Genomic DNA, 25,703 nt, shown 5'->3' on the forward strand with positions numbered 1-25,703 from the left:
TGCATATTTGAAGATTATTAGAGTAAGAATGATTTGTTCTATAAAACTGGGACTGATGGTTTATTTTATCTCCCTACTGTGATAGCAAGTATCTTCTATAGATAAGCAAGTAGTTGACCTAAGGCTTTCAAATCGTATCAGAAGGTGATTCCATAAGTGGTTGATAAAATCAGACCTGCCAACCAGTACGATCTAGTCGTATTTAGTACGATTTTTAGAAGCAAATACGACAGTACAATTTTCCTTAATAAAATACGATTTTCAAAAAAAAAAAAAATGATTTTTTTTTTTTTTTTTTTTTTTTTTTTTTTTTTTTTTTTTTTTCTATTAATATTTTGTGTGTGCGTCCGCCATTTTCAATGGCAAAATGTCCATTCTGTCCTGTAAAGTATCCTACAAGCATCTCACATCGGCAATTTGGGGATGTTTATTGGTTCATCAAACACACCTGTCGTGACGAAATAATGCATATTCAACCAATGATCAATAAAAAAAAATATTCTTGTAGGTAGAAACTGCTAAGAGGCATTGATCCGCATAACAATCCGTGTTTATTTTCAAGAATACAACTTTTGTCAGTAAAATACAACTTTTGGCACTAAAGAATACAGTTTTTGAACTCCAGAGGTTGGCAGGTCTGTAAAATGCCTTACCAACAGGCACTGGCACAGTGTCACATTGACTTGGTATTGAACAGAGGTTCTTCATGTCAGTGGTTCATGATACAAGTACAAGTTTGCCAACATACCAGTAAAAGGAGAATATTTAACTTAACACGTGTTTCAATGAGATGTTACTGAACTTGTACTTATCGTAAAACGATGCCCTGGTTACGAAAAACCACACCTCAATCACCGCAACTATAGTAATTATCTGCCTGCATTAACTGTGGCTTTTACACTATATTCTTCCCGTGTACAGCTGGCTAGTGGAGATTGGGGCCTCCCTCAACGTTTCCTTCCCCGTTCCCCTGTGGGAGCTTGAGGGGGCGGGGGCGGAAAGCATCGATGCCGACAAGCTAGAGGAGTGGTTCCATCACCGTGACGACCACCCTGTGGGCCACCTCACCCCTCTCCTGGCTGCTCTGAGAGTGGGAGACTTTGTTCAGGTGAAGTTCCTGCTCACCAAAGGAGCAGACCTTAACTTCCCTGGAAAGGACACGCTCACACCTCTCATGTGTGCTGTCAGGAGGGTAAGTTTAGTGCAACCTTTTTGCAATTTTTTTTTTTTTATCTGATTGATCAATTAATGATAAGTTGAACTTATCTCTAAGTTGGATTTAACAATTAAGCTGTTAACGTCCATGAAAATATTTTGTAGAATTTATTTTAAAAGGCATAAAATGTTGATTCAAATCATTCATATTTTCTATTATCAAGGAGATTTCATGTTCTTGACGTGGAATGTATAAAGAGTCTAAAATATTTCAATTTTCGCTTTTGAATATATTTATGTTAAGGCTACAAATGGCTCTCCATAAGTTTTAAGTCCATCTTAGGGTAAAGTTAGACTTAGGATCGTTGTGAAACACCCCCGGAATGTAAAGAAAGCAAATATAAGCACTCACATGTGCTTTGAATCCTAGGGACATAGAAATGAGGATTAATACCTCAACCGAGGGCAATCCATGTCGCACATCAACTTTGTTTTGAATAGGGGGCTTTCAAGTCATGAAACAGTGGTCTATCATCGAGCCATCATTCCACCTCATCTATTCAGAATCCCATCTACACATAGATCATCTTCATGCATGTTTCCATGACGATTTGTCATTCTGACCAATTTGTTGTATTTTATTTATTCCATTGCTTTCAGAACAAAATCAAACTTGTGAAGCTTCTTCTGAACTATGACTATAACCCTGCCACTGATAACACCTCGGGCCCATCGGCTAAGAAGACTACCGCAGGTACTGGCTTTAAGTCACTTGGTTCCTTCGGGGTCAAGCAGTGGAAATGTAAGCATTCAAATTTCTCTGTACTCAGTTTATTTTTTCATCAAATTATTGTCTCATTTATAAGTTGTGTTGTAAGCGGGCAAGGTCCGATATCAATGTTCATTACTTATTTGTGAGCTCTCTCATTTTTTTCCCAAGTGAAAGAACAGCACAGTAACAAGTGTCTCTCGTATTTCAGATATGGCTAGACACTTGTTTTTAGACCTTGGACAAAATTTTGATGCCACATGTTCATATGGGCCTTTTTACCCACATCAGTGTCCAGTGCTTTCCATTGTGTGTCATTTTCAGTCATTTTTATGCCTCCGCCACCAAAGGTGGTGCCGGAGGCATCATGTTTTCGGGTTGTCCGTCCGTCCGTCCGTCCGTACGTCCGTCCGTCCGTACGTCCCGTTTGACCGTTATCGCAATATCTCAAGAACCATTTAAGATTTAAACTTAAGACTCGGGAATAGTATTTATCACCATAGGAAGACGATCTGATTAGATTTTGGAGTACGTAGGTCAAAGGTCACAGGTCACAGAGGTCAACTTATGAAATTCCTTGTATTGAGTTTGTTAGCGCGATATCTCAAGAACCATTTGAGATTTAAACTTCAAACTTAAGGATAGTATGTATCACCATAGGAAGACGATCTGATTAGATTTTGGAGCACGTATGTCAAAGGTCAAGGGTCACATAGGTCAACTTATGAAATTCCATACATTGAGATTGTTATCATGATATCTCAAGAACCACTGGAGATTTAAACTTCAAACTTAGTGATAGTGTGTATCACTATAGGAAAACAATCTTATTACATTTTGGAGCACGTAGGTCAAAGGTCAAGGGTCATAGAGGTCAACTTATGAAATTCCATACATTGAGATTGTTATCATGATATCTCAAGAACCACTGGAGATGTAAAAACTTCAAACTTAAGGATAGTATGTATCACCATAGGAAGGAGATCTGATTAGATTTTGGAGCACGTAGGTCAAAGGTCAAGGGTCACAGAGGTCAACTTATGAAATTCCATACATTGAGATTGTTATCATAATATCTCAAGAACCACTGGAGATTTAAACTTCAAACTTAATGATAGTGTGCATCACCATAGGAAGACAATCTGATTAGATTTTGGAGTACGTAGGTCAAAGGTCACAGGTCACAGAGGTCAACTTATGAAATTCCTTGTATTGAGTTTGTTAGCGCGATATCTCAAGAACCATTTGAGATTTAAACTTCAAACTTAAGGATAGTATGTATCACCATAGGAAGACGATCTGATTAGATTTTGGAGCACGTATGTCAAAGGTCAAGGGTCACAGAGGTCAACTTATGAAATTCCATACATTGAGATTGTTATCATGATATCTCAAGAACCACTGGAGATTTAAACTTCAAACTTAGTGATAGTGTGTATCACTATAGGAAAACAGTCTTATTACATTTTGGAGCACGTAGGTCAAAGGTCAAGGGTCATAGAGGTCAACTTATGAAATTCCATACATTGAGATTGTTATCATGATATCTCAAGAACCACTGGAGATGTAAAAACTTCAAACTTAAGGATAGTATGTATCACCATAGGAAGACGATCTGATTAGATTTTGGAGCACGTAGGTCAAAGGTCAAGGGTCACAGAGGTCAACTTATGAAATTCCATACATTGAGATTGTTATCATAATATCTCAAGAACCACTGGAGATTTAAACTTCAAACTTAATGATAGTGTGCATCACCATAGGAAGACAATCTGATTAGATTTTGGAGTACGTAGGTCAAAGGTCACAGGTCACAGAGGTCAACTTATGAAATTCCTTGTATTGAGTTTGTTAGCGCGATATCTCAAGAACCATTTGAGATTTAAACTTCAAACTTAAGGATAGTATGTATCACCATAGGAAGACGATCTGATTAGATTTTGGAGCACGTATGTCAAAGGTCAAGGGTCACAGAGGTCAACTTATGAAATTCCATACATTGAGATTGTTATCATGATATCTCAAGAACCACTGGAGATTTAAACTTCAAACTTAGTGATAGTGTGTATCACTATAGGAAAACAATCTTATTACATTTTGGAGCACGTAGGTCAAAGGTCAAGGGTCATAGAGGTCAACTTATGAAATTCCATACATTGAGATTGTTATCATGATATCTCAAGAACCACTGGAGATGTAAAAACTTCAAACTTAAGGATAGTATGTATCACCATAGGAAGACGATCTGATTAGATTTTGGAGCACGTAGGTCAAAGGTCAAGGGTCACAGAGGTCAACTTATGAAATTCCATACATTGAGATTGTTATCATAATATCTCAAGAACCACTGGAGATTTAAACTTCAAACTTAATGATAGTGTGCATCACCATAGGAAGACAATCTGATTAGATTTTGGAGCACGTAGGTCAAAGGTCAAGGGTCACAGAGGTCAACTTATGAAATTCCATACATTGAGATCGTTATCGCGATATCTCAAGAACCACTGGAGAATTTTCACTTCAAACTTAATGATAGTATGTATCACCATATCATAATATCTCAAGAACCACTGGAGATTTAAACTTCAAACTTAATGATAGTGTGTATCACCATAGGAAGACAATCTGATTAGATTTTGGAGCACGTAGGTCAAAGGTCAAGGGTCACAGAGGTCAACTTATGAAATTCCATACATTGAGATTGTTATCATGATATCTCAAGAACCACTGGAGATTTAAACTCCAAACTTGTTTAAATTGCTCTATGGCGGAGGCATCATTTTCGACTGCACGCAGTCAAAATTCCATCTAGTTTAACATTTCTTTTGAAGAGTTGCGATTGATCCAAATTAATTGCAAGTCCTCCCAACAATCGCAAGTTTGCAGTCTGGCATCTCTTATTTAAATATTTGTGACTGATATCGTTCGCAAATAAGTTGCAATTATTATCAACTCTTTCTAAGATGGGGCCTATACCTCACAGCAACCAATGATGCCTATTTGATATAAGATCAATCGATCAGAATAGCTTTTAGATGGTGTCTTTCTTGATGCAATTGCGTGACCAGTACTTAACCTCATCTTTGACCTTTAACCCCAGCTGGAGGTAATGCTCTCACCAATGGAGATGACAGCGATATGGAGGACGAGGATGGGGACGAGGATGAGGATGATGAGGAGAACGAAGATGATGAGGAGAACGAAGATGAGGATGAAGATGCAGACATGGATGAAGATGCAGACATGGATGAGAACGGTGATGGAGAGGATGATGATGAGGAGGAGGAGGACATGGATCATGATGGAAGCCAGGAGAATGGAGAAGTCACAAAAGATGACAAAGCAAAGAAAGATGAACCAGCAAGTAAGGATGATTGAGCCATTTGCATGGTTGGAGACAGCTGCTTAATTAATGTAACACAGGAGCACACTGTTTCTCCATACAGAGTTAATCTGGCGATCACACTCAAAATAAACACAAACCAAACTTAAATTTTCAATTTAATGCTGAATATATGTTGTGAAGTGAGCCCTCAATACTCAGTATTTAAAACAACCTTTAACAATATGTTTCAAATGTGTTTTAAATCATGTTTTTAAACAATCATCCATTCTCGTCTTTTCCATATCAGAGGTGGAGCCATTCAACAAGACCAGTAATGTCGACCTGTCAGCAAAGGACTCTAGAGGGCGCACTGTCATCCATCACATGATGCGTACTTGTGACTATGGCACTTACCAGAACGAGGCCATGCTGAAGCTGTTCCATGAGTTGGGGGTTCCCCTTGATACCAAGGACAGCGAAGGGAAGTCCCCACTGGACTATGCTTTGGAAGCGGGCTCATACATCATGGCAGAGCTGTTACAGAGTTTGCAGGGCATCAAGAAACCTCAGATGGTATGCTCATGTTATGTACTCAGTGTATTGCAAGGGATGCCAATTCACAGGCCCGTACACCTCTCTGTTTCACTCTTTTTCAGTTGAAATGTGTGCGAAGATAGCATTAAATACACGGCTAAGACACATGCACTGTGCAAACTCTTTGATTGGAAAAGGAATATTTGTACAACAAAATGCATTTTGACTGGCATACTTTTACCAACATTGCCCTGTTCAAGATTCACAGACTGTATGTGGTATGTAGAATAAATCCTGATTGCTTGCTTCAGGTCATGGTTGAAATTATAGCTCTAATTGATCTTGATGCTGTATTAGCTCCTTGACTTCATCTCATCATGCCATACTTCCAACATTACCTTGGGGCAATAGTTTCAATCATTGTTTCTCAAAGTTTTAATACCGATATTAAAAAATAATACTGCATTTTCTATACAGCAAACTCCTACCTTGAAGAAGAGTACTTGGACAGACGGCTATAACTGGGCACGGGAGCCCGTCTACTTCAGGGACGATGCCAAGGCACTGCTCACCAAAGTCAAAGAGGAGAATGAGAAGAACCTAGAGGACCTGCCAAAGTACCCCAAACCAAAGGTTGACGAAGATAGTCAGGTCAAGGAAGCCGGGTATGTAATTTGATAATAATAATAATAATAACTAGAAATTTAATTCGTCACGAAGACGAATAAGGTGGTCTGTCTTCAAGTCTTATAATAGATTATAATATTTACTATATTGAAAAAGGGAGAAGTTATATAGACATGTAAACAATGATGATTATGATGATGATCTTGATAGTAGTGATTATGATGAGGATGATTATCATCATTATGATAATGAACATGAGCGTGATTCTGACATCTTATCGGAAAAATGAGGGGTGATTTAGATAACATATAGTGTCAGCGACAACATACTCAAATTTGGGAGAAAACTGTTGAATAACAACCGAGATACTGGTCAAAACACATTGTCATGCAGATTCATGTTTTGAAAAAAGTGACCTCCCATAGACATAACACGCACATATGACAAATTATGCATTGTCGCCTTTAATCGAATATTAAACTATGATGACGTCATCCAAATGAAAAATAAATGGCATAATTTTAATAGAGAATTATCTCAGCTACAACATATCCAAATCTGGGAGAAAATCGATCATCGATAAGTGAGATAATATCAATTAAACAAAGACAAAAATGACGTCATCAACAAAATACATTTGTTTGAGTTTAGATGCCAATATGATGACTTTGTTTCACTTTGTACGAGTCAGGGTGGTATGAAATCATATCTCCAACTCATGCTTTCTCCAACCACGATATAAAAATTGGAGGTCGATGGACTATCTGAAGAGCTATTTCGATTTTTAAAATGGCATGTTTTTGATCAAATTTGCATTATATTGCCCATAGCAGTACGCGCGGATTTTGAACTTTGACGCGCGCTCACGGCCTTATGAAAGGTCAAGGGTGACTGAAATTAATGTAAATTGTCATTTACAGTAAGAGGAATCTAAATCATGTAAAAAATTTGAATTTGACCTTTTCCGCGCAACGCGCGCGGAGACACGTACGGACGGAATATTTTGAAATGCTTAAAATGACTTGATTCGTACTCTTCTTTAATAGTTAAGTGATTTTGAGCATTTTAAAATTTTGACGCGCGCGTACGTGCGCGTCATGACCTTTATGTGACCTTTGATGAAATGACTTGTTGACCCTTGACCTGAAGTATATGTGATATGAATATGAATGACCTTTGCTTATGCATCATGAAGATATGATGGATAATGGGATTTCACAAAATGGCGCCTGGATGACGTCACGATGATTTGATGACCTTGAAAATGTTCCTGTCACGTCTTATGACAATGACCTATGACTGTGCCGAAATTGAACGACTTTGACTAAACTGATCTTGAGTTATCCTCTGAACAAAAAAGGGGGGAGAAATAAATAAAAATAAATAATAATAATAATAATAAATAAAGAAAGAAAATTCTGACGAAAACAATAGGTGGTCTGTTGATAACAGACCACCTAATTATATTCTGGGTTTATATAGCATTTAATACATTAATGATATCTCTAAGCGCTTGGCATGTATATTATTACCCTGGTCATCAGATTCAGGCTTGCCCGCATACATTCTATGCACATTCACCACTCCCTGAGGAACTTTCTACTGCATTATTTTGAATCCTAATGGGTATCCATTTAACACCCGGGTGGAGAGAAGCAATGTAGATAAGATGCTTGCTTAAGGACATAAGAATGGTAGAATGGTTAGATGTCTTGGTAAGTTGTATTTAGTATTTACTGTGGTAAAAGATCATCATGATAACTTTATGAAAAGATTTATTTTATGCGAGGTGAAGTGGTAGAGAGGTAAGAATATATTCTCGTGATGATTTCTACGGATCCAACATTTGTTTTACCGACGATTGCTCCAGGCTTTATTTTGTTAGTAATACAGGGTTAGAGTTAAGATTGGAAATGTGTTTTATGTTGGATTTAGACTTATAGTTAGGGTCAGGTGAAGTGTCGGGTCCAGGGTTAAAGCCAGCAATGTGGTTAGTGCAGGAGATTGACCTTGGAGCATCATCACCAGAGCAACTGCTTTCCAATCCAAGACATACATGTATAACGCTTGAATCCTTGGATACAATATTCCCTTTTTATACAATGCCTACTAAGATTCTTGCAACCTCATTGGTCAATTCTTGATCGTCAATTCTTGATCACATGACATGCGCTAAAAGTACCATTGAACGGCATCATTGACGCGGAGTGCAATTTCGTTTGATGCTTTCGCACCATTGCACTCTGACGTCACTAACGATGTACAAAGTATATGGTGAGCTAAGTGACGTCAGAGTGCAATGGTGCGAAAGGATCAAACGAAATTGCACTCCGCGTAACAATAAACATAAAGGTTTGTACGCGCGGCGCATGGTACGCGCATGGTTTGCTTCATAAATTGAAAACAAACAAAAATCGCTGAGATTTAGGCCTAGGAAAACTGTTTTAAGCCCGTTAACGTCCGAGGTGTTGTATAAAACAAATAGTGAATGGTCTTTATTCGTGCAATGGAACAATATTTTGCATTCGGTGAAAGATGAGACACTCCATTCAACTCGGCTGCGCCTCATTGAATATAGCGTCTCTTATCTTTCACCTCGTGCAAAATCTTGTACCATTGCCCTCATGACCATTCACTATTTGTATACTGACAAAGTGCATTGTCTCTCTTGATTCAGAACATTGTAAAATGGTACCTGGTAGGACGGGGTCCCCTGGAAATAGTATAAGCACTGAAATGGTAGTGTAGCCGATGTCAGTAGTACTGGAATCCCTTGCTGTTTGCAGGTACATGATGGAGCACGTACAAGAATCCAGTATACATTATACTAGCACATTATACCTCTCTCGTTCAGTGATGTCTTTGACCTCCTAGTGAATGTTTTTGATGCCTTTATTATAGTAATGTTAATGTGCACAACTTGGGTAATCAGTGTGGTTGGAATATTCTGGTGACTTAGTAAATGAAAAACTTTGTATATTTATCCCTTCTGAAAAAGCTAAAATGTATCTAACTTATACAGTAGGCTTGCGGGTGCACCATGTGAGAGAGAGAGAGAGAGAGAGAGAGAGAGAGAGGATTGAGGAGTCCTGAAAAGGACTCTGACTCGGTAATCTTTCTTGGGGGTGTGTAGTCCTGAAAAGGACTGTTTGTTATTTTTTTCAGGACTACACACCCCAAGAAAGATTACAGAGTCAGAGTCCTTTTCAGGACTCCTCAATCCTCTCTCTCTCTCTCACACATGGTGCACCCGCAAGCCTACTGTATATCTACATCACAATGCAAGCCGACACTTACAAGCAGTATCTAACTTAATGGTGAATAAAATAATAATTTAATGATCATAACAATCATGCTTTTTCTCCTTCTTTACAGTGAGGTGTTGATGGATACAGAACAAGACATTCCATATGATCTATTGATGACCAAAACTGATATTCGATACGGCCAGTACGGCATGAATAACTTCTACAAGATGCAGGTTCGTTTGTCTCCTACTCGCCCTCTTGTAAATGCCAATTCAAAGTAAAGTTAACTTCCTACTTCCTGTATCTATCTTTGGTACCGATAGGGTTGATGATATTCGTGTATGATGATCAAGGCCGTATTTCTCAAAGATATCAGAGGTGCATTTGACTTGTGTTGGTGTTCTTATGATGGTCATAAAGACGGGTAGTGTAGTTGGAGTGGATTATCATGATGTGTATCCACTGTAACAGTTTTCTAAATGTATGCATCCCTTTTCATGCACCTTTGAAAGATAGATTTGGGATTGTGGTGCTAGCAGTATTTACCAAAATTGTTGCAGCTTTAAGTAATTTGCTGTGATTGCCTGTATTGTATGATTTAATTAAACAAACTGCTGAATCAACCATATTTCTTTTTCTAGGTTATCTTTGCCAAAGGGAAAGACATGTACATATTGCTGACGAGATGGGGGCGTATCGGGGACTCGGGCCAGTTCCAACGAACCCCCTTCGGCACCAAAGAGGATGCCGTGACAGAGTTCTGCAAGATCTTCAAGGCGAAGAGTGGCAATGCATGGTCCCAGGTCAAAGAGTGAGTATCTGTTTGGTCTTTAAAGGCATCGTTTAAAAATGTTAAATCTGAGATGCATGGCCCTATGTGTTATCAGTGTCTGTGACATGGTGTAATATTGAAGCCCTAAAAAAAATATGATTGCAGTATGAGCTAAATCCAGGATTTTGTTTCAGAATCACAGGTACTTGTAATTGAGATGGCGGATGTCATGGATAGCAATTGATAAGAACCTGGAATGATTGGAATAGGTGCACTGGAACTGGGAAAAAAGGCTTCAATAATTTATCTTGAGGTTACCCATAGATTCCTTTTCAAATCTCTCACAGATCCTCAAACAATTCCCATTTCCAACATTCTTTTGACAGTACTTGACACAGTAATTACCTGAACTACTATACTTTTGAAGACTGTTTGGTAGTATGCAGTCAAAAAATACATAGATAGGACACTTGTAGGAGCAGAGAGTGATTGAGCTCTTGAAATTTGAAAAGAGTTCTGGTAAACTGAGAAGAAAAAAAGATTTCTGGAGTCAGAATGATGCAATGCATTAAAATCACTACAAGAAATACTCCCATTTACAGTAACAAAGTGGTAGTAATTAAGACTCGATATAAGCATGGGTGCTACAGATGGTGAATCTGTATCTTGTTTTACATTTCATATGATTCTAAGTGGTAATAATTCAAGAGATCTTTGTCTTTGTGCGCAGGTTCTCCAAGCATCCTGGGAAGTACAACCTGGTCAGAACAGACCCCTACTTTGATAGGAGAACCGTGAAGAATGTAGAGTTTAACCTCAAGTCAGAGAAACCATCCAAACTGCACCCAGGGACACAGCAGTTACTTCAAACACTCGTGAGTACAGTCTGCTTTCTATGTGGAGGGGTTTTTACAGGAACCAATCACCCAAAATCTAATTTGAATATCTTTAGGAGATGTAATATCAATTCACCCCCAAGTATCTGATCTGAGCAATTATAATCTGTTATACGGTTTATTATTAGTTTGTTAACTTTAATTTGTTTATTGTTTGTATTTGAAATGTTAGTAGTGAATCTTTTTGTGCACCTTGAGTGCCATTATAGGCAGATATGTGCCCTATACAAATCTTAAATTATTATTATTACTATTAATGCTTGTTTTGCACATTACCATTTTCTGTTTACACGTTTGTGTATTTGTATGTGTTCCCAATTTGCACTGCATGTGTGTGAGATAGGACAATATATCATGAATATTTGTCAGGCCATTTTACACAGCATCCTTAGAAAAATCCAAGGTTTTGTCTTGAAGGAGGAGTACGTGGCAGACTACCACATGGTGGGCATTTCACAAAACTTGTCATCAGTGACAGATGACAGGTTTTGTTATAAGCTACTGAAATCCTTGCTTCTGATTGGTTATCAGCAGATTTGTCACTGATTTTTGTCATTTGTCATTGAAAAAAGGCTTTGTGAAACGCCCCCCTGCTGTCATTGAGAGAGTAGGCAAAATATGTATACTGAAATGCAAAGCTCAGATACCAGATATGAACATTAATGCCTTGTACTTTCATTCTTGTGTTGTAGACTTCACCAGGCATGTTGAAACATGCAATGAAGGACTGCGGAGCATCAGAGAAATTCCTTCCCTTTGGCCACTTACAAAGGGATGTCTTAGACCAAGCATCTAAAAAACTACAAGCAATTCAGTGAGTGGGACTAGTTGTATTTTAATTTAAATCTTATTAATGCATACATAATAGATTAATACAAAATATATGAAAATGTATGATATGAAATCTCTCCCTTTTCTAAACTCCATGACTGAAAACATGAAAATCAAATGCACAACATTTTAATCTGTAATTAGAATTACAACATTTTAATCTGTAATTAGAATTACAACATTTTAATCTGTAATTAGAATTACAACATTTTAATCTGTAATTAGAATTACAACATTTTAATCTGTAATTAGAATTACATGGTATTCCATATACTTGTACTTGAAATAGCAAAAGGAAAAATTGCCATAAAATTAAGATTGATAAGGAAATTCAATTTAATGAATGTAAAAGCTGAGCTTTCAGATATTTTTTTTTGAGAAAGGGGAGGGAGATTAAATGTTTTGGCAATCATGATGAAATCTTGTCCTATATGTTATCTCTTTAATTTTTGCTCTTGTCTGTTCTTGTTCATATCTCTAGGGAACTCATCAAGAAGTTAGAGAAGACTGCAGCTGTTAATCAAAAGATTGAAATATATGACAAGGTAAATATGATCAAGTTATCATTGAAGGGCAATTCAATTTGTGAAACAAGTCGAGTTGTTTGCAAGCAGAACAATTTGAGGATTTGTTTTGTGAATGTTTGAGTGGAATCGGTCAAGTAGTAATAAATAAATCTATGCAAATCTTGATTTGATGAATTGAAAATTTGATTGTTGGCCTATTTACCTGTAAAGATTGATGGTTCGAGAGAGGAAGGAAATGTCACTTCTTCTATCTGCCTCTCAAATTATTGTCAGCTCCTTTCTATCTCTCTCTCTCTCTCTCTCTCTCTCTCTCTCTCTCTCTCTCTCTCTCTATATATATATATATATATTTACCTTGGATATTTAATGTTAAAAAATTATTTGCCTCTGTTTGACATTAAGATGAAGAATCCATATTGGGACATGTGTTTAGTGGTGCTGTACAGCAGTTGAGGAACATTGACAAACAAATGACTCTTCTGGGTCAATTTGATCTTTTCCTGAGGACCAAAATGTTGAAAAATTGGATTTAAAGCTATTAATTGATGTGCTCTTCACAACTACAGAGGAGATATTGTTCCATTCATTGGTACATCTCTGAAAAAAGGAGCCATGTCTAAGCTTTGAGTAGACTTGCTTCTTAGCGATCTTGTATCGATGGCCATGGGTTCTACTATCATCTACATCTTTTTGTTTCGTCTAATTTTCAGATGGCTTCATTGAGTTCCGACTTCTACATGCTGGTACCCAACGACTCCTTCACCCACCAGGGCATGGAGCCTATCAATGATGCAGACACTGTACAAACCTTGATGCAGAATCTAGCTGATATGGCAGACTTGGAGCTGACCGGCAACTTCATGCTCGGTGCACAGCATAGGGTCTCAGGTCAGTTTATTGCTGCCAAAGGTCATTTGAAGACTAAAAGAATTGATACAGGATGCATTGGATGTATTCTTGTAAAAAATGTACTCCATTTTAAAGATTCATATTTCTCGTTAATGTTTCTTCATTTGATATAATCTGTTTGACTATTGATGTGCATTGTGTATGTTTATATTATATATATATATATATATATATATATATATGTATTTGAGATTAATTTTGATAAATTTAAATAGCGCCTACGACTGGACAATGGTAGCTGCGACCATGAAAATCTCAGAATATTATGTAGTTTTAATATATAATTTCTAAACAGAAATAGCTAATCTGTCAATTTTAATCAAGAAATGTTGTTTTATAGCTTAATTAATATCTTGACCTTGAGAGGGAGCTATATACAACATAAAGAGTTTATTATTTACAATTTCATAACTTTAGACTTGATTTTAACCTCGACAACGATCACTGAATATTGTAGGATTGCATATGCTTCCAATATGTTCATTTGAACCAAATTCATGACCCCATGATAAAACTAGTTTTTATCAGCTGAATTGATATACGTCTGTGCCATGTGGGTGTTAAGGAGACATATATATTGAGGTTGACTGGTTATATCTCTTACTTGTGTCTGTCTGTCTTTCTTTCCAGGGTATTGTGTTATCCAATGTATAGAAAGTAAAAATTCAAGGCCAAGATTCAGCTCAAGTAATTGTCATTGTCTGCATATTTTTCTTATCCATTTAAGTGAAATCATGTTGCCTTAATTGTTACAGATGTGAACCCATTGGACTACATCTATCGCTGCTTGGACTGTGAGATCGAGCCTCTGGCCGAGGATGATGTCATGGCCCAGCTTATTCTACAGCAGATTCACAAGACAAGTGAGTGGTTCTCATCTTGAAGATCTTGTTTTACTTGTTCATAAAAGTCTATTCGATTAAAGCTCCTTTCGGAATATGACGTTAAAAATCACTGAAGAGATCCAGTCCAGTTATGCAAAACTTCTGAAATTAAATTTTCATCAAGACTTAATATCGGAGGGTTGGGTAGTAACATTAGCCTGTATGTATAATATTAATATTTCCTGATCAGTACAACTTGTTCCATTATTAGTATGATATAATAGAGAACTATCTTTGAAATCAGCTTCATTTCTACTATATTTTATGTGTATGTTATTGTTTGTTTCCATATTATACACACACACACACACACACATACACACAAAACAAAACATCGCAAAATTTCAATTTTCAGACTCAAGGTCACGAAAGGTCAAGCGATTCTGTACTGGTGTGTCTGATTTTCGTTCACATGTTGTCAAAAGATAGGAAAGACTGGAGAAAGAATAGGAAGAATTCTGATATAAAAAATGGGTGTTTAAAAGGACGAGAAGTTTACTTGCTTACTTAAAATGTGTTGTGCTATTTCAGAGGAATATCATGATGTGAATGTGCAGAGGATCTACAGAGTGAGGAGGAAAGGGGACGAAGATGCCCTAGCATCATGTAAGCTTGACAACCATAAATTGCTATGGCATGGGACTAAGCCCTTCAACATCCTCAGTATTCTCAGGCGAGGCTTGCTGGTGACACCTATCGGAGTACCTATAACAGGCCAGCGATATGGAAATGTAAGCAACTTAGATTTGCAGTGTCTTGTATCTGTACTTGAGTCTCTCCTTGTCTCCGCCTCTTTTTCCATCTCACTATATGTATTTGATCCTCTCCCCTCTCTGTGTTTATCTGTTTGTCTCTCTCTTTCTCTCTCACTCACTCTTACTTCTCCCCTTATTGCTCGTCTCTCCTCTTCCTTATTGCTCTTTTTAAATAAATCACTTTATGTGAATTTTACCCATCCTTTTGAATCCATCTCTCTTTCTTTCCATGGCTATCTCTTCCATGATTCTTCCAGCTCTTTATCCTCTCCCTGTATCTCACTTTCTCTCTTGTATTTCACTCTCTTTCTCTCACACTCCCCTCTCATGTAACCTCTTTTAAACCTCATCTATCCTCTCCTTTAACCTTTTAAAGAGCATTTTTTATACACTGTACTTTGGGTTAAATCCATTTGGAAATGTGCAAAGTGCTTGCACTACTTGCAATGTAGAATGAACAGTCGGACGGCTGCATGCTCGCTAATAAGCATATCCAGAGTGCGTTATCGTGCGTCTCAAACAGCTCGAGGAATAATATCCACAGATGAGAAGTTAGGATATCGTGCGAGAATATTGCAAGGGATGATGTATTTCATTTTCTCGCGCTTTTTTTGAGCAGCCATGTTTGGGTAATTTGATCACTAGAAAATTCCCTTTCAAACGATTTGAAATGTCAATATATTTCCAATTTTTTTTGTTTTTACAGCACAATGCAATGAAGTCTCATTTTGAAAAGTTTTCATTCCTAGTTTTGCACCTAAATTTTGTTTCTGTGATCCTGACCCGAAAAAAGAAAAATATATTTTGATATCAATATGTGTTCAGCAATGTCTGAAATTGCCGAATCAGTTGTCTAATTTGAGGTTCCCCGAAAGGAAATTAGTGAACTCTGTTTCCAAACTTCACATAAAAATCATGTTTTCACTGGTCTAAAATACGTGAAGGTTCCTCCTTGATAGAGCTTTGGGCGGGCTTCAGCGTAGTGCATACCTGATCATATAGTGTTGTCCCACATATAGATTTTGGTGGGCGCATACTATTCTTCAACTTGTAATTTCTTGAAACGAACACTAAATTTCCAAATTCAAACATATCACTGTCCATGGTCAATCTTTTTAATTGATAAATACCAATACAATTACATGAAATGGGGTTAAAATGTTGAAATAACGCCATTATTCTTGCCTAGAAAACAGGACCTTGAAGTCATAAGTTCGTTCACCTTCAATTGGTTGTTACGTAGGTGATCGGAAATCGTTCAAATCACCAAATAACCTGATCTTCACACCATACAAAGAATGATGTCTAAATTCTCCAAAAATATAAAGAGTGATGAGTTTCCTTATTGTTTTATACGTTTTTGTATGCATTCACTTTCATCATAAACTAGATGAAAATAGGGAAAAGGTAAGCTTGTACTTGATGAAAAATATTTCATAAGGTAATGAATCCAGTTTATTTTTAATTCAGATTAATGAAAGAGCATTTTTTTTCCTCTTCAGTTTGACATGTCATTAATGCAAAATGATTAACAAGACATCATTTTGTATACTTAGGTAAAAACAAGTCTGTGTTCCCAAGCTTGTGTGCTCATTATGTATTCATATTGAACACTGGGCTTGCATACGACTACGATAAACACAGGCGGTTTTCGTGCAGCGGCGTACTGACTGTGGAATGTGTGTGTGCGTGTGTGTATTAATCTGGACTGTGGAGTATGAATCCATTCTCTTCTTATCTTCTCAGGGTATATACCATGCTGACATGTTTACCAAGAGTTATGATTATGCTGATTATGATTATGGTGACGGCTATGGTGAAGACTTCAAAAGTCATTTCCTCTTTGTCGATGAGGTAAGTTTGTCTTTTTATGCCTCTGCTACAAGTAGCCGGAGGCATTATGTTTTCGGATTGTCCGTCCGTCCGTATGTACATATGTCCCGTTCTCGTGTTCGCGTTATCTCAAGAACCCATTGATGGATTCCCGCCAAAATTGGGTCATGTATGTATCTTGCAGAGCCAATGAACTGATTTGATTTTGGGGTCACGAGATCCAAGGTCAACGGTCACAGGGCTCATTATGTATGCAAAAATAGCTCATGATTGCGTTATCTCAAGAACCCATGGATGGGTTCCCCCCAAACTTGGGTCATGTATGTATCTTGCAGAGCCAATTAACTGAGTAGATTTTGGAGTCGCAAGACCCAAGGTCAAAGGTCACAGGACTCATAATGTATGCAAACATAGATCGTAATCGTGTTATCTCAAGAACCCATGGATGGATTCCCGCCAAACTTGAGTCATGTATGTATCTTGCAAAGCCAATGAACTGATTAGATTTTGGGGTCACGAGATCCAAGGTCAAAGGTCACAGGGCTCATTAAGTATGCAAAAATAGCTCACTTCTGTTTTGGTTTGTAAAATTGCTCCATGTCGGAGGCATCATTTTCTACTGCGCGCGGTAGAAGGTCCATCTAGTTTCTAGTAGAACGTTCATCTTTATGTCAGGTAGTAATGGAACATATACTTGCAGATTCGAACCAAATGTTCACTCACTCTTTCATATAGCAATATAACTGACATTGCCAAATGAATTCAATTTAAAATTTTACGTATGGTAAAGAAAGTTTTTGTTATCTTTTCTAACAGACTCTTCCTCTTTGTTTTTTTTTGCACTGTTTTAGCAACTGCTGTGCTGTCAATTTTCAAATTGTCATTACTTGACAAAGGCTGAAAGCTGAAAATGTGTATATATTTTGTATCTCCTACAGTTGTTTCTAAAAATGAAAGTTAAATGGTCCTTAGAACAGTTCTTCTGAGAATTTCTGTTTTGATGGGCCATCAATCCACTCTAATTCAAATCTCATAAATATGTATATATAAAGTACAGTCAAAATCACATGTGAGAAAACTTAACCTCTCTCTCTCTTTCTATCCCTCTCTCTCCTTTTTTTTCTCTCACTCTCTCACTCTCTCTATCCCACACTCTCTCTTTCTCTCTCTCTCACTCCTTCTCTCTCTATCCCACTCTCTCTCTCTCTCTGTGGTTTACAGGTTGCACTGGGTAACATGCAGAAGGAGGAGACGGTTGCGTTGAAGAAGGGATTTAACAGTTACAAGAGTGCTGGGAATGAAGAACCAGACGCGACTCAAGACCTTCTTCTTCCTACAGGTAGGAGAAGAGAAGGAATATCAATTTTGTGTCACTCAACATTGCCACAAAGCATGTTTCCAATAAGATTTTAACATTCTTTTGAATCAGAGTTCTTGTTTGCTACTACCACAATGAAAAATATTTAAAAAAAGTTTTGTATGCACATAATACAGTGAGTGTTTGCACAAGTAGCTTTTTGGTGTATGATCTTTTTACTGAAAGGTTTCATGATATTTAATATAGTTTCATGATATTTTACATGTGGTAGTTCTTGTTTGCTACTTCCACAATGAAAAAGATTCAAAAGAAGTGTTGTATGCATGTAAGAGAGTGATTGAGTTTGCATGAGTAGCTTTATTGTGTTCAATGTTTTTACCGAAAAATGTCATGATAGTATACATAGTTGTCAAGAATAATATAGGTAAAAATGCCAGTAATCTAGTAATATTGTCCTGTACCCCCCCCCCCCCCCCCCCCCCCCCAACACCACCAACGCTTGACATGAAGAAAAAAAATCCCAGTAGCAAAAAACCACATGAGAGTAGAATTTTATATTTTTTTATAAATTTAATTTGTGTATTTCATTGTTACCTTGATTCCTAGGTGCCGTTTTTCCTCTGGGGACCCCAAAACGCGTCCCTAAGTCCCCTGGGTGGGGTCTAAACGAGTTTGTGGTCTACAAGGAGAACCAGGTCTGTCTTCGATATCTGGTCCAGATAAAGGCTTAGACCAAGCTACAATGGAACTGTATCTACTCAACCGAAGGATGTTTTACTTCAGGTCGATTTGGGGAACTGATCCCATAGTTGAACTGGGCCTGTATTCAAACTTGTGAAATAATACTTTTGAATGTAGTTTTTTCTGATGAGTAGCAATGAAGGATCCTTAAACAGCTGACTTGATTTGTGTCTGCAGTAGAAATTGGGAACATGTTCATACACGAAGGGAATGTAGGTTGTTCAAGAAATACAAGTATTAACAAATATTTTTGGTAACATACATGGAATCATGTGCATTAATTGAAATATTTAGATTTGTAAGACGACACCAAGCTGCTATTTGGTGAGAACAAATATGAAATAAACCAGAGCTAGGACTTTTGGAACCTCGAGTTAAAAAAAAAAAAATCTCATTGTATTTTGTTGATCAATCACCAGGCTGGGAGATCAGTAGGCACATGAAAGAATAAACATGGAAGCAGCACAGGAATCAAATAAATGATCGCATTCTGTTTCTTTTACAAAAGTATGAACAAAATAGACAAGAGTTCTAAAGAAATGAAAATGTAGGACTCAATCTGAAACAATAAGACACGTGTAGATCTGTAGAAGGTATGGAACAGTGGTAACTTTTACTGCGTGTACAGTGTAATTATGGTTTGTTCAATATATCAACTTTCAACATTTTGCCAGTAATGTGAAAGTTTATTAGAGTAAATTTGTAGATTCCAGTATTAGGTACAGAAAAGAAAAAGAAGAAAAATCTGTTTCAGCTTTCAACTTGTAGATTTACTGTGGGCAAGGACATGGGCAAGTAACTACCCAAGTCAATTGCCATTGTTCACTTGTTGTGACCTTATTTATAGCTTGCGTTTTAGTGTATGGTGCTGTAGTACTTTTGCAGTAGTGTTTTTGCAATAGGATTTTATTGAAATTTTAAAATTAGGCGGCATAATTAATGTAATGGTCAATTTTTCAATGCCTTTAGGAGTCTCGCATTTGGATTTATAATGTATGTAAATAAGCTTTGCATGAATTTTTAGTAATTTGTATTGTTTTTAGCCAGGCAGTGAGTTTTGTTGTAGATTATTGAGTTTTGCCAATGAATCATCCACTTTTTGTACATGTTTAGAGGAAGAAGAATTGCATTAAAATCAGAATGAAGACTGCAGATTTTGGGAGGTCAATTTTTTTTTTAAAGAAAGAAGAAAAGGTTGTACATAGTTATATTTTTCTTGGAACAATTTTCTGAGTGGACTATGTACATGTTTCAGGCTTAACATTATTCCATATCATTGCAACGAGTCGGCGTGAAGAGAAAATTTTCATTTTGATGTTCAACTCTACTGGTGTTGTACTAAACTGTACTATTTTACCTCCCATTTTGAAGAAAAAAAAACCTGGAATATGAACCACATGTGAAATAGTCAGCTAGATGGTTACTTTATAAGTATTGAAAATGAAATGCAACTCTTCTACCCAAGCACAATTAGTCATTGACACAACTCTTATCGCTCTACAGAACAAAACCATTGTGAATTCTGCGATGAACATGCCTATTAGCTGGCAACCCTTTTTATGTGTAGATAAATCATGTTTCATAATTTCAGTAATAAGTCCTTCAAGTGCATTTCAGACTCTCTGGTACATGATTAGGTCAGATATGTGAACATAAAACTTTCACATTTTAAAATCATGCATTTGATTTGATCTTTAAAAAAAATGTTTGTATATACTTAGGTAAATGTTTTTTAATTGATTTGTTTTTTTATTCAAATGTCCTGCCATTTAAACAAAATTTAAGGTTGTAAATCATGATTGTGTGAATTTAAAGTAACTCTGCCAATGTAAATGATCATGAGGTGTATAATTTAGTCAGAATGCTTATGTATTGGAACATCTCCCATATTGTGATTATGCTTGTTTAAATTTGAATTTCCAATGTAATTTCAACAATGCATTCTAAATGCGTCTCTTTAGTAGGTTCAATGAAAATGAAACGAATGCAATATGAACAACAGTTTGTAATTTTGCATGTTTAACTTTTCAATTTTGAGATTTCTTAACAAATTAACTAAGTGACACTCTGAATGGAACAGTGACGTAGTAAACAGTTTTGGGGAATACCTTGCTGGGTGCATTTGGTCGCAACAGATCATGCCTCTGTATATTGAACACATTTAGTTGTAGATCTTGCTTGCTGTCGAGGCACATTATGAGGATCTCTTGGCCAATTAAGTTAAATAATTGCCTTTATTGAGGGAAAAGTAAGGATTACGAGGCGATTTAATTATCACAGGTATGCCTTAGGCTTATAGAACACTGTTGCATTGATATTGTTACACAACCAAGACTTTCTTCATAAGTTTATACTTTCCCCCTTTGGGTTTGTATGTAGAGATTCTTTTGTAAATGATTAGTTGAATGTTGTTTTAATGTTTCTGCAATCCATACATGGATTTTCGTCTGCCATTAAGTTTTAATTTGTCTGAAACCTGAACAAAGGATGTTCCTACCATTATGTTGAGTTATGGAAGATTTGCCTAGCATCAAAAAGTTCTGGCTCTAAATACTAGCATGAGGCCACAATTTTTTTTGAAGTCTACCGCATCAACAGTGCTCAATCATCCATGTAAGATAGTAATTATTCTGTGAATATGATTTTTTTTAAACCCATTTTTGTTTTGTCTTCAATAACACTTGTCTGTATTCTTAGTCCTCTCACGTTATGTCTTGTATAGCCAATAGTATGAAGTCAACGTTTTCACAGTTCCTTCACTGAACCTTTTTTTATACAAATGTTGTCTTTGTTGTAATCTCAAACAATATACTATATTGCTTGAATTAATACTCCATATGTTCTGAGATGTCTTTATTTTGCATTGTGTGCATATTATTTGTACATACCGACCTGTCTCTGTATCCAATAACCTTAATTTTGCAACGCCGTAACACTTCGAAACTTGATAGAAAAAGGAACACATGTTTCAACTTTTAATTAGATTTTCTTCATTTAATTCAACAACTCATTAACTTGATAAATTGCACGCACTACTCTTGCATTGCTTGAAATATTGGTTTAAAATAACATAAATATTCAGCACAATAATTGCCAAAAAAATAACATGAAACAATATTGACAGTTTTAAGGGAACCTGGCCATCTAAAACACTTTCACTTTTCAATTTTGCATATCCCTACAGAAAGATATTCACATTAATGCGTAACTACGGCTGCTTTTCTAATTTACAATAACTTGGGGCTATTATAGTTGTACAATCATATATTGTTATACACAGTAATGAGAGCTTAGGACTTCCCTTTTCCAGTGAACAAGAAGAAGTTTCAATATTAAAACTGCCTAAAAGTCTTCACAATGCAGTAATTCATGATTATCCAAAATTTGATGGCCACCAGCACACAATCTTTGGTACATTATAAATTGAACTCATAAATTGTCAATGTCAAATCAATTTTGGAGCTTTTATATTTGAAATACCATCTTTCATCAAACATTGTGCAAAACTGAATCTTTATGCCAAAATCTGAAATGAACATCACTTGCAACTGTACTGAGACATATAAAACCAGAAGTCACCGTGTCAGCGAAAATGCTGAAAGCACATGCTGCAATGCGTAAAAAGGGCCCATTTGCAAGAATTGAATTCTGCAAAGCTATTTCTAGATAAGGATATTTGAGTCAGCATCAAGTAATTCTTCTTCTGCAAATACTTCCTCTTCAGTCAGGGCAGATGGAGCTGTCATCACCTCTGGTAGCACAGATGAGGTTGGCGATGATGGTGGTGGTGGTGGTTGTGGTGGTGATGATGATAGTGATGATAGTGATGGTGGTGGTGGTGGTAGTGATGGCGATGGTAGTGATGATGATGATGGTGGCGATGTTGTTGGTGGTGGTGGTGGTGATGGCGAGGGTAGTGATGATATTGGTGATGGTAGTGACGATGATGGTGATGAAGAAGATGATGGTGGTGGTGATGGTGATGATGATGACGGTGGTGATGATGGTGGTGGTGATGAAGAAGAAGACGATGGTGGTTGTGGTGAGGACTGTGATAAAGATGATGGAGGTGAAGGCTCCTGTGATGTTGAGAGCGACGGTGGAGGTGATGGAGGCATCTTGGAGGAATCAGAGGGTGCTTCGGACGGAGATGGAGAAGATGAAGATTCTGAAGGGGCTCCTGAGAACCAACGTGGGGTTATTGAGTACTTGACAGCCTCCCAAAAGGACTTTCCTGTCTCCTCTTTCAGATCAGGGTCTGTGATAATATTGAGGGTCACATCTTTCCCTGAAGTTAAAAAAAAAAAAAAAATACTGATAATAATTGAATTTGAAAAACAAGAATAAAATCATAAGCTGAAATGAATTTAAAGGTATAGACCAGTTCTGGTCATGCGATTGCATTGTGAATGAAACGTTGTGGAATCGATCAGAAAAGGTTGATCATCTAGCATATAAGTATTGGTGTGTACTGCAAGGTTCTGGAATCATCAAAATGATAAGAAATTTGACCCAGTCTTGGTAAAGTTACAAGCACTGTACACAGAAAGATGTATATGAGACTGTGATATCTATCCAGGCCGGATAGATATGATAATTTACCAAATATATCAATTAGTAGGTGGTTTTCCGGCAAAATTGGTATCATCACGTATTAGTCAAAACATAATCTTTCACATGATTGGTAATAAGAGCTTCCATTTCAATTTTTGAGGGGGGGGGGGGGTTCCAAAACTGATTTATACCTTTTAGCAAAGCCCTGTCATATATTTCCCTCATATTTTTTTTAATAGAACTACAGATGGAAGAATTAAATTGTACATATGTATTAACAGTCTCTTATTCATTTCACATTTTTGAAACAGATTCATGAATAGTGAAGAGATATATCCTAACATATGAATATTAGAGAGAAACCTATTAATCTCTATCTCTTCAATATATATAACTTAACGTAATCCAATATCTTGTTACAATTTAGAACAATAGATTTAACATTCATGTAGACATCCAGATTACTAAACACAATTATAGAGAAATCGCATACTGATCTGAACCCAAGTCTTCACTATTTCATTACTCTCCTGTCTGTTCCTAATTAAGAACTCATATTATCATCTTCATTAGATGTAAACATGGTTCATCATCAAGTGAATCCTAATTTCATTAAAAAAAGGAATATGACAAATTTATCTCCTGCATATAACACCATGTGGAATCTCTACATTTCCTATGAAGTCTGGTTTCCAAGGTGCAAAGACAGCCTGTGAACAAAGACTTGTTCACGATACCAAAAATAGGTAATCAATTTCATGTTGGACATACACCTCTGAGACCTTTGACATTTGACCTTAGTCCATATTATACCAAGACTGATGACTTCATCTCATTGAGATGAAAAATGCTCACAAAAAGTCCTTAGCTAAATGCCTTTATTGTTCTTATGGGATATCCATCTTCATAAGATGTAAACATAGCCCATCATACAGTGATTTGTTCCTAATCTAATTGAAAAGGGGGGGGGGGGGGGAGTGGGAGACAGCTTTTCCCAAAATGCTCACGAAATATCTGAAAATGTTTTACCAAGTTTGGTTGCCTGTGTGATGACAACCTGTGACATAAGCACATCGGCAAAGAAGAGAGCCGCTGCTGCCTTGAGATCCTCGTGCTTGAAGACAGCGGTGATGAGACCTCTCGCTGCCTCCTGAGACTCTGGATCAGACAGGATGAGCACCACCGCTGCCTTGAGCGCCGCCGTGGTGTCCGGGTCATGGATGGCCAGGAGCAGGACCTGTTTGATGGTGGAGGCCAGGAGCTGCCTGTTCTGGGGGTCTTCCAGGATGCTGGAGAAGTAGTCTGTGGCAGCTTTTCTGGTCTCTGGACTGTTCAATACCTGGCATTGTGCATGCATGTAAAGATGAAATGAGGAGTGGTAAGGAGGTAATTCTATTTGCACATTTCAAGATTTGGGTTTACAATGATTTTGTTCCCTGTAAAGAGATAAAAGAGTGTGCTGTACATGTACATGTTCAAAATAGTCATCATCAAAACATAGCTGTCCTTTTTGCACAATCACTATTTTAATTCTTATTTGTGGATGATACTTTACAGCACACCATATCATTCCCAATTAGATCTAAACACTGAATGTTACACCAATATCTCTCTTTCAGGCAATTAAAACTCATTAGATAAAGTGATCTTGAAAATCTACAATAAACAAACCTGCTTGATGAATTGTGCAGCAAGTCGATGCATGTTTTCATCGTGAAGGAGCGTCTGAAGGAGAGACTTTGCAAACTCCTCAGCCTTGACGGCCACTTGTTCATGTTCCAGAGATCGTGAGGCTACCTGTGAGACTTCTACAGCAACATTTTCTCTGATTGGGTCCCGTAATAGGTAAACCATCAAAGCTGCATGCACGAGGAAGAAAAATTATAATTTGAATACATTGCCATCGGATTAAAAACAAATTCTAAAAATACATATATTTCTGATCATTAATCAATCTTATAATTCATTCTTCCTAATCCTATTATTAATATCAAAATAGAGTTTTTTGGTTTTGCATTGGTCATA

General features: G+C 37.0%; 1 protein-coding gene across 2 annotated transcripts in view; it reads left to right on the forward strand.

The window, feature by feature from the left end:
- The window catches only part of LOC588883 (poly [ADP-ribose] polymerase tankyrase), a 53,470-nt gene extending 31,515 nt beyond the window's left edge, over positions 1-21,955 (forward strand). For both annotated transcript variants that reach the window (XM_011673181.2, XM_788547.5), the window contains exons 35-50: positions 922-1,192; positions 1,816-1,957; positions 5,025-5,288; positions 5,557-5,822; positions 6,261-6,448; positions 9,786-9,891; positions 10,300-10,469; positions 11,161-11,305; positions 12,019-12,140; positions 12,639-12,702; positions 13,395-13,572; positions 14,349-14,456; positions 15,009-15,208; positions 16,979-17,086; positions 18,287-18,404; positions 18,990-21,955. In XM_011673181.2, the coding sequence (XP_011671483.2) occupies positions 922-1,192; positions 1,816-1,957; positions 5,025-5,288; positions 5,557-5,822; positions 6,261-6,448; positions 9,786-9,891; positions 10,300-10,469; positions 11,161-11,305; positions 12,019-12,140; positions 12,639-12,702; positions 13,395-13,572; positions 14,349-14,456; positions 15,009-15,208; positions 16,979-17,086; positions 18,287-18,404; positions 18,990-19,114 (2,575 nt within the window). In that variant the 3' untranslated portion in view covers positions 19,115-21,955. The remainder of the gene's footprint in view (positions 1-921; positions 1,193-1,815; positions 1,958-5,024; positions 5,289-5,556; positions 5,823-6,260; positions 6,449-9,785; positions 9,892-10,299; positions 10,470-11,160; positions 11,306-12,018; positions 12,141-12,638; positions 12,703-13,394; positions 13,573-14,348; positions 14,457-15,008; positions 15,209-16,978; positions 17,087-18,286; positions 18,405-18,989) is intronic.
- Positions 21,956-25,703: the final 3,748 nt, after the last annotated feature.

The sequence above is a fragment of the Strongylocentrotus purpuratus genome, unplaced genomic scaffold (genome assembly GCF_000002235.5).
Source record: "Strongylocentrotus purpuratus isolate Spur 01 unplaced genomic scaffold, Spur_5.0 spur5_scaffold_5, whole genome shotgun sequence".
In the NCBI taxonomy this organism is placed as follows: Eukaryota; Metazoa; Echinodermata; class Echinoidea; order Camarodonta; family Strongylocentrotidae; genus Strongylocentrotus; species Strongylocentrotus purpuratus.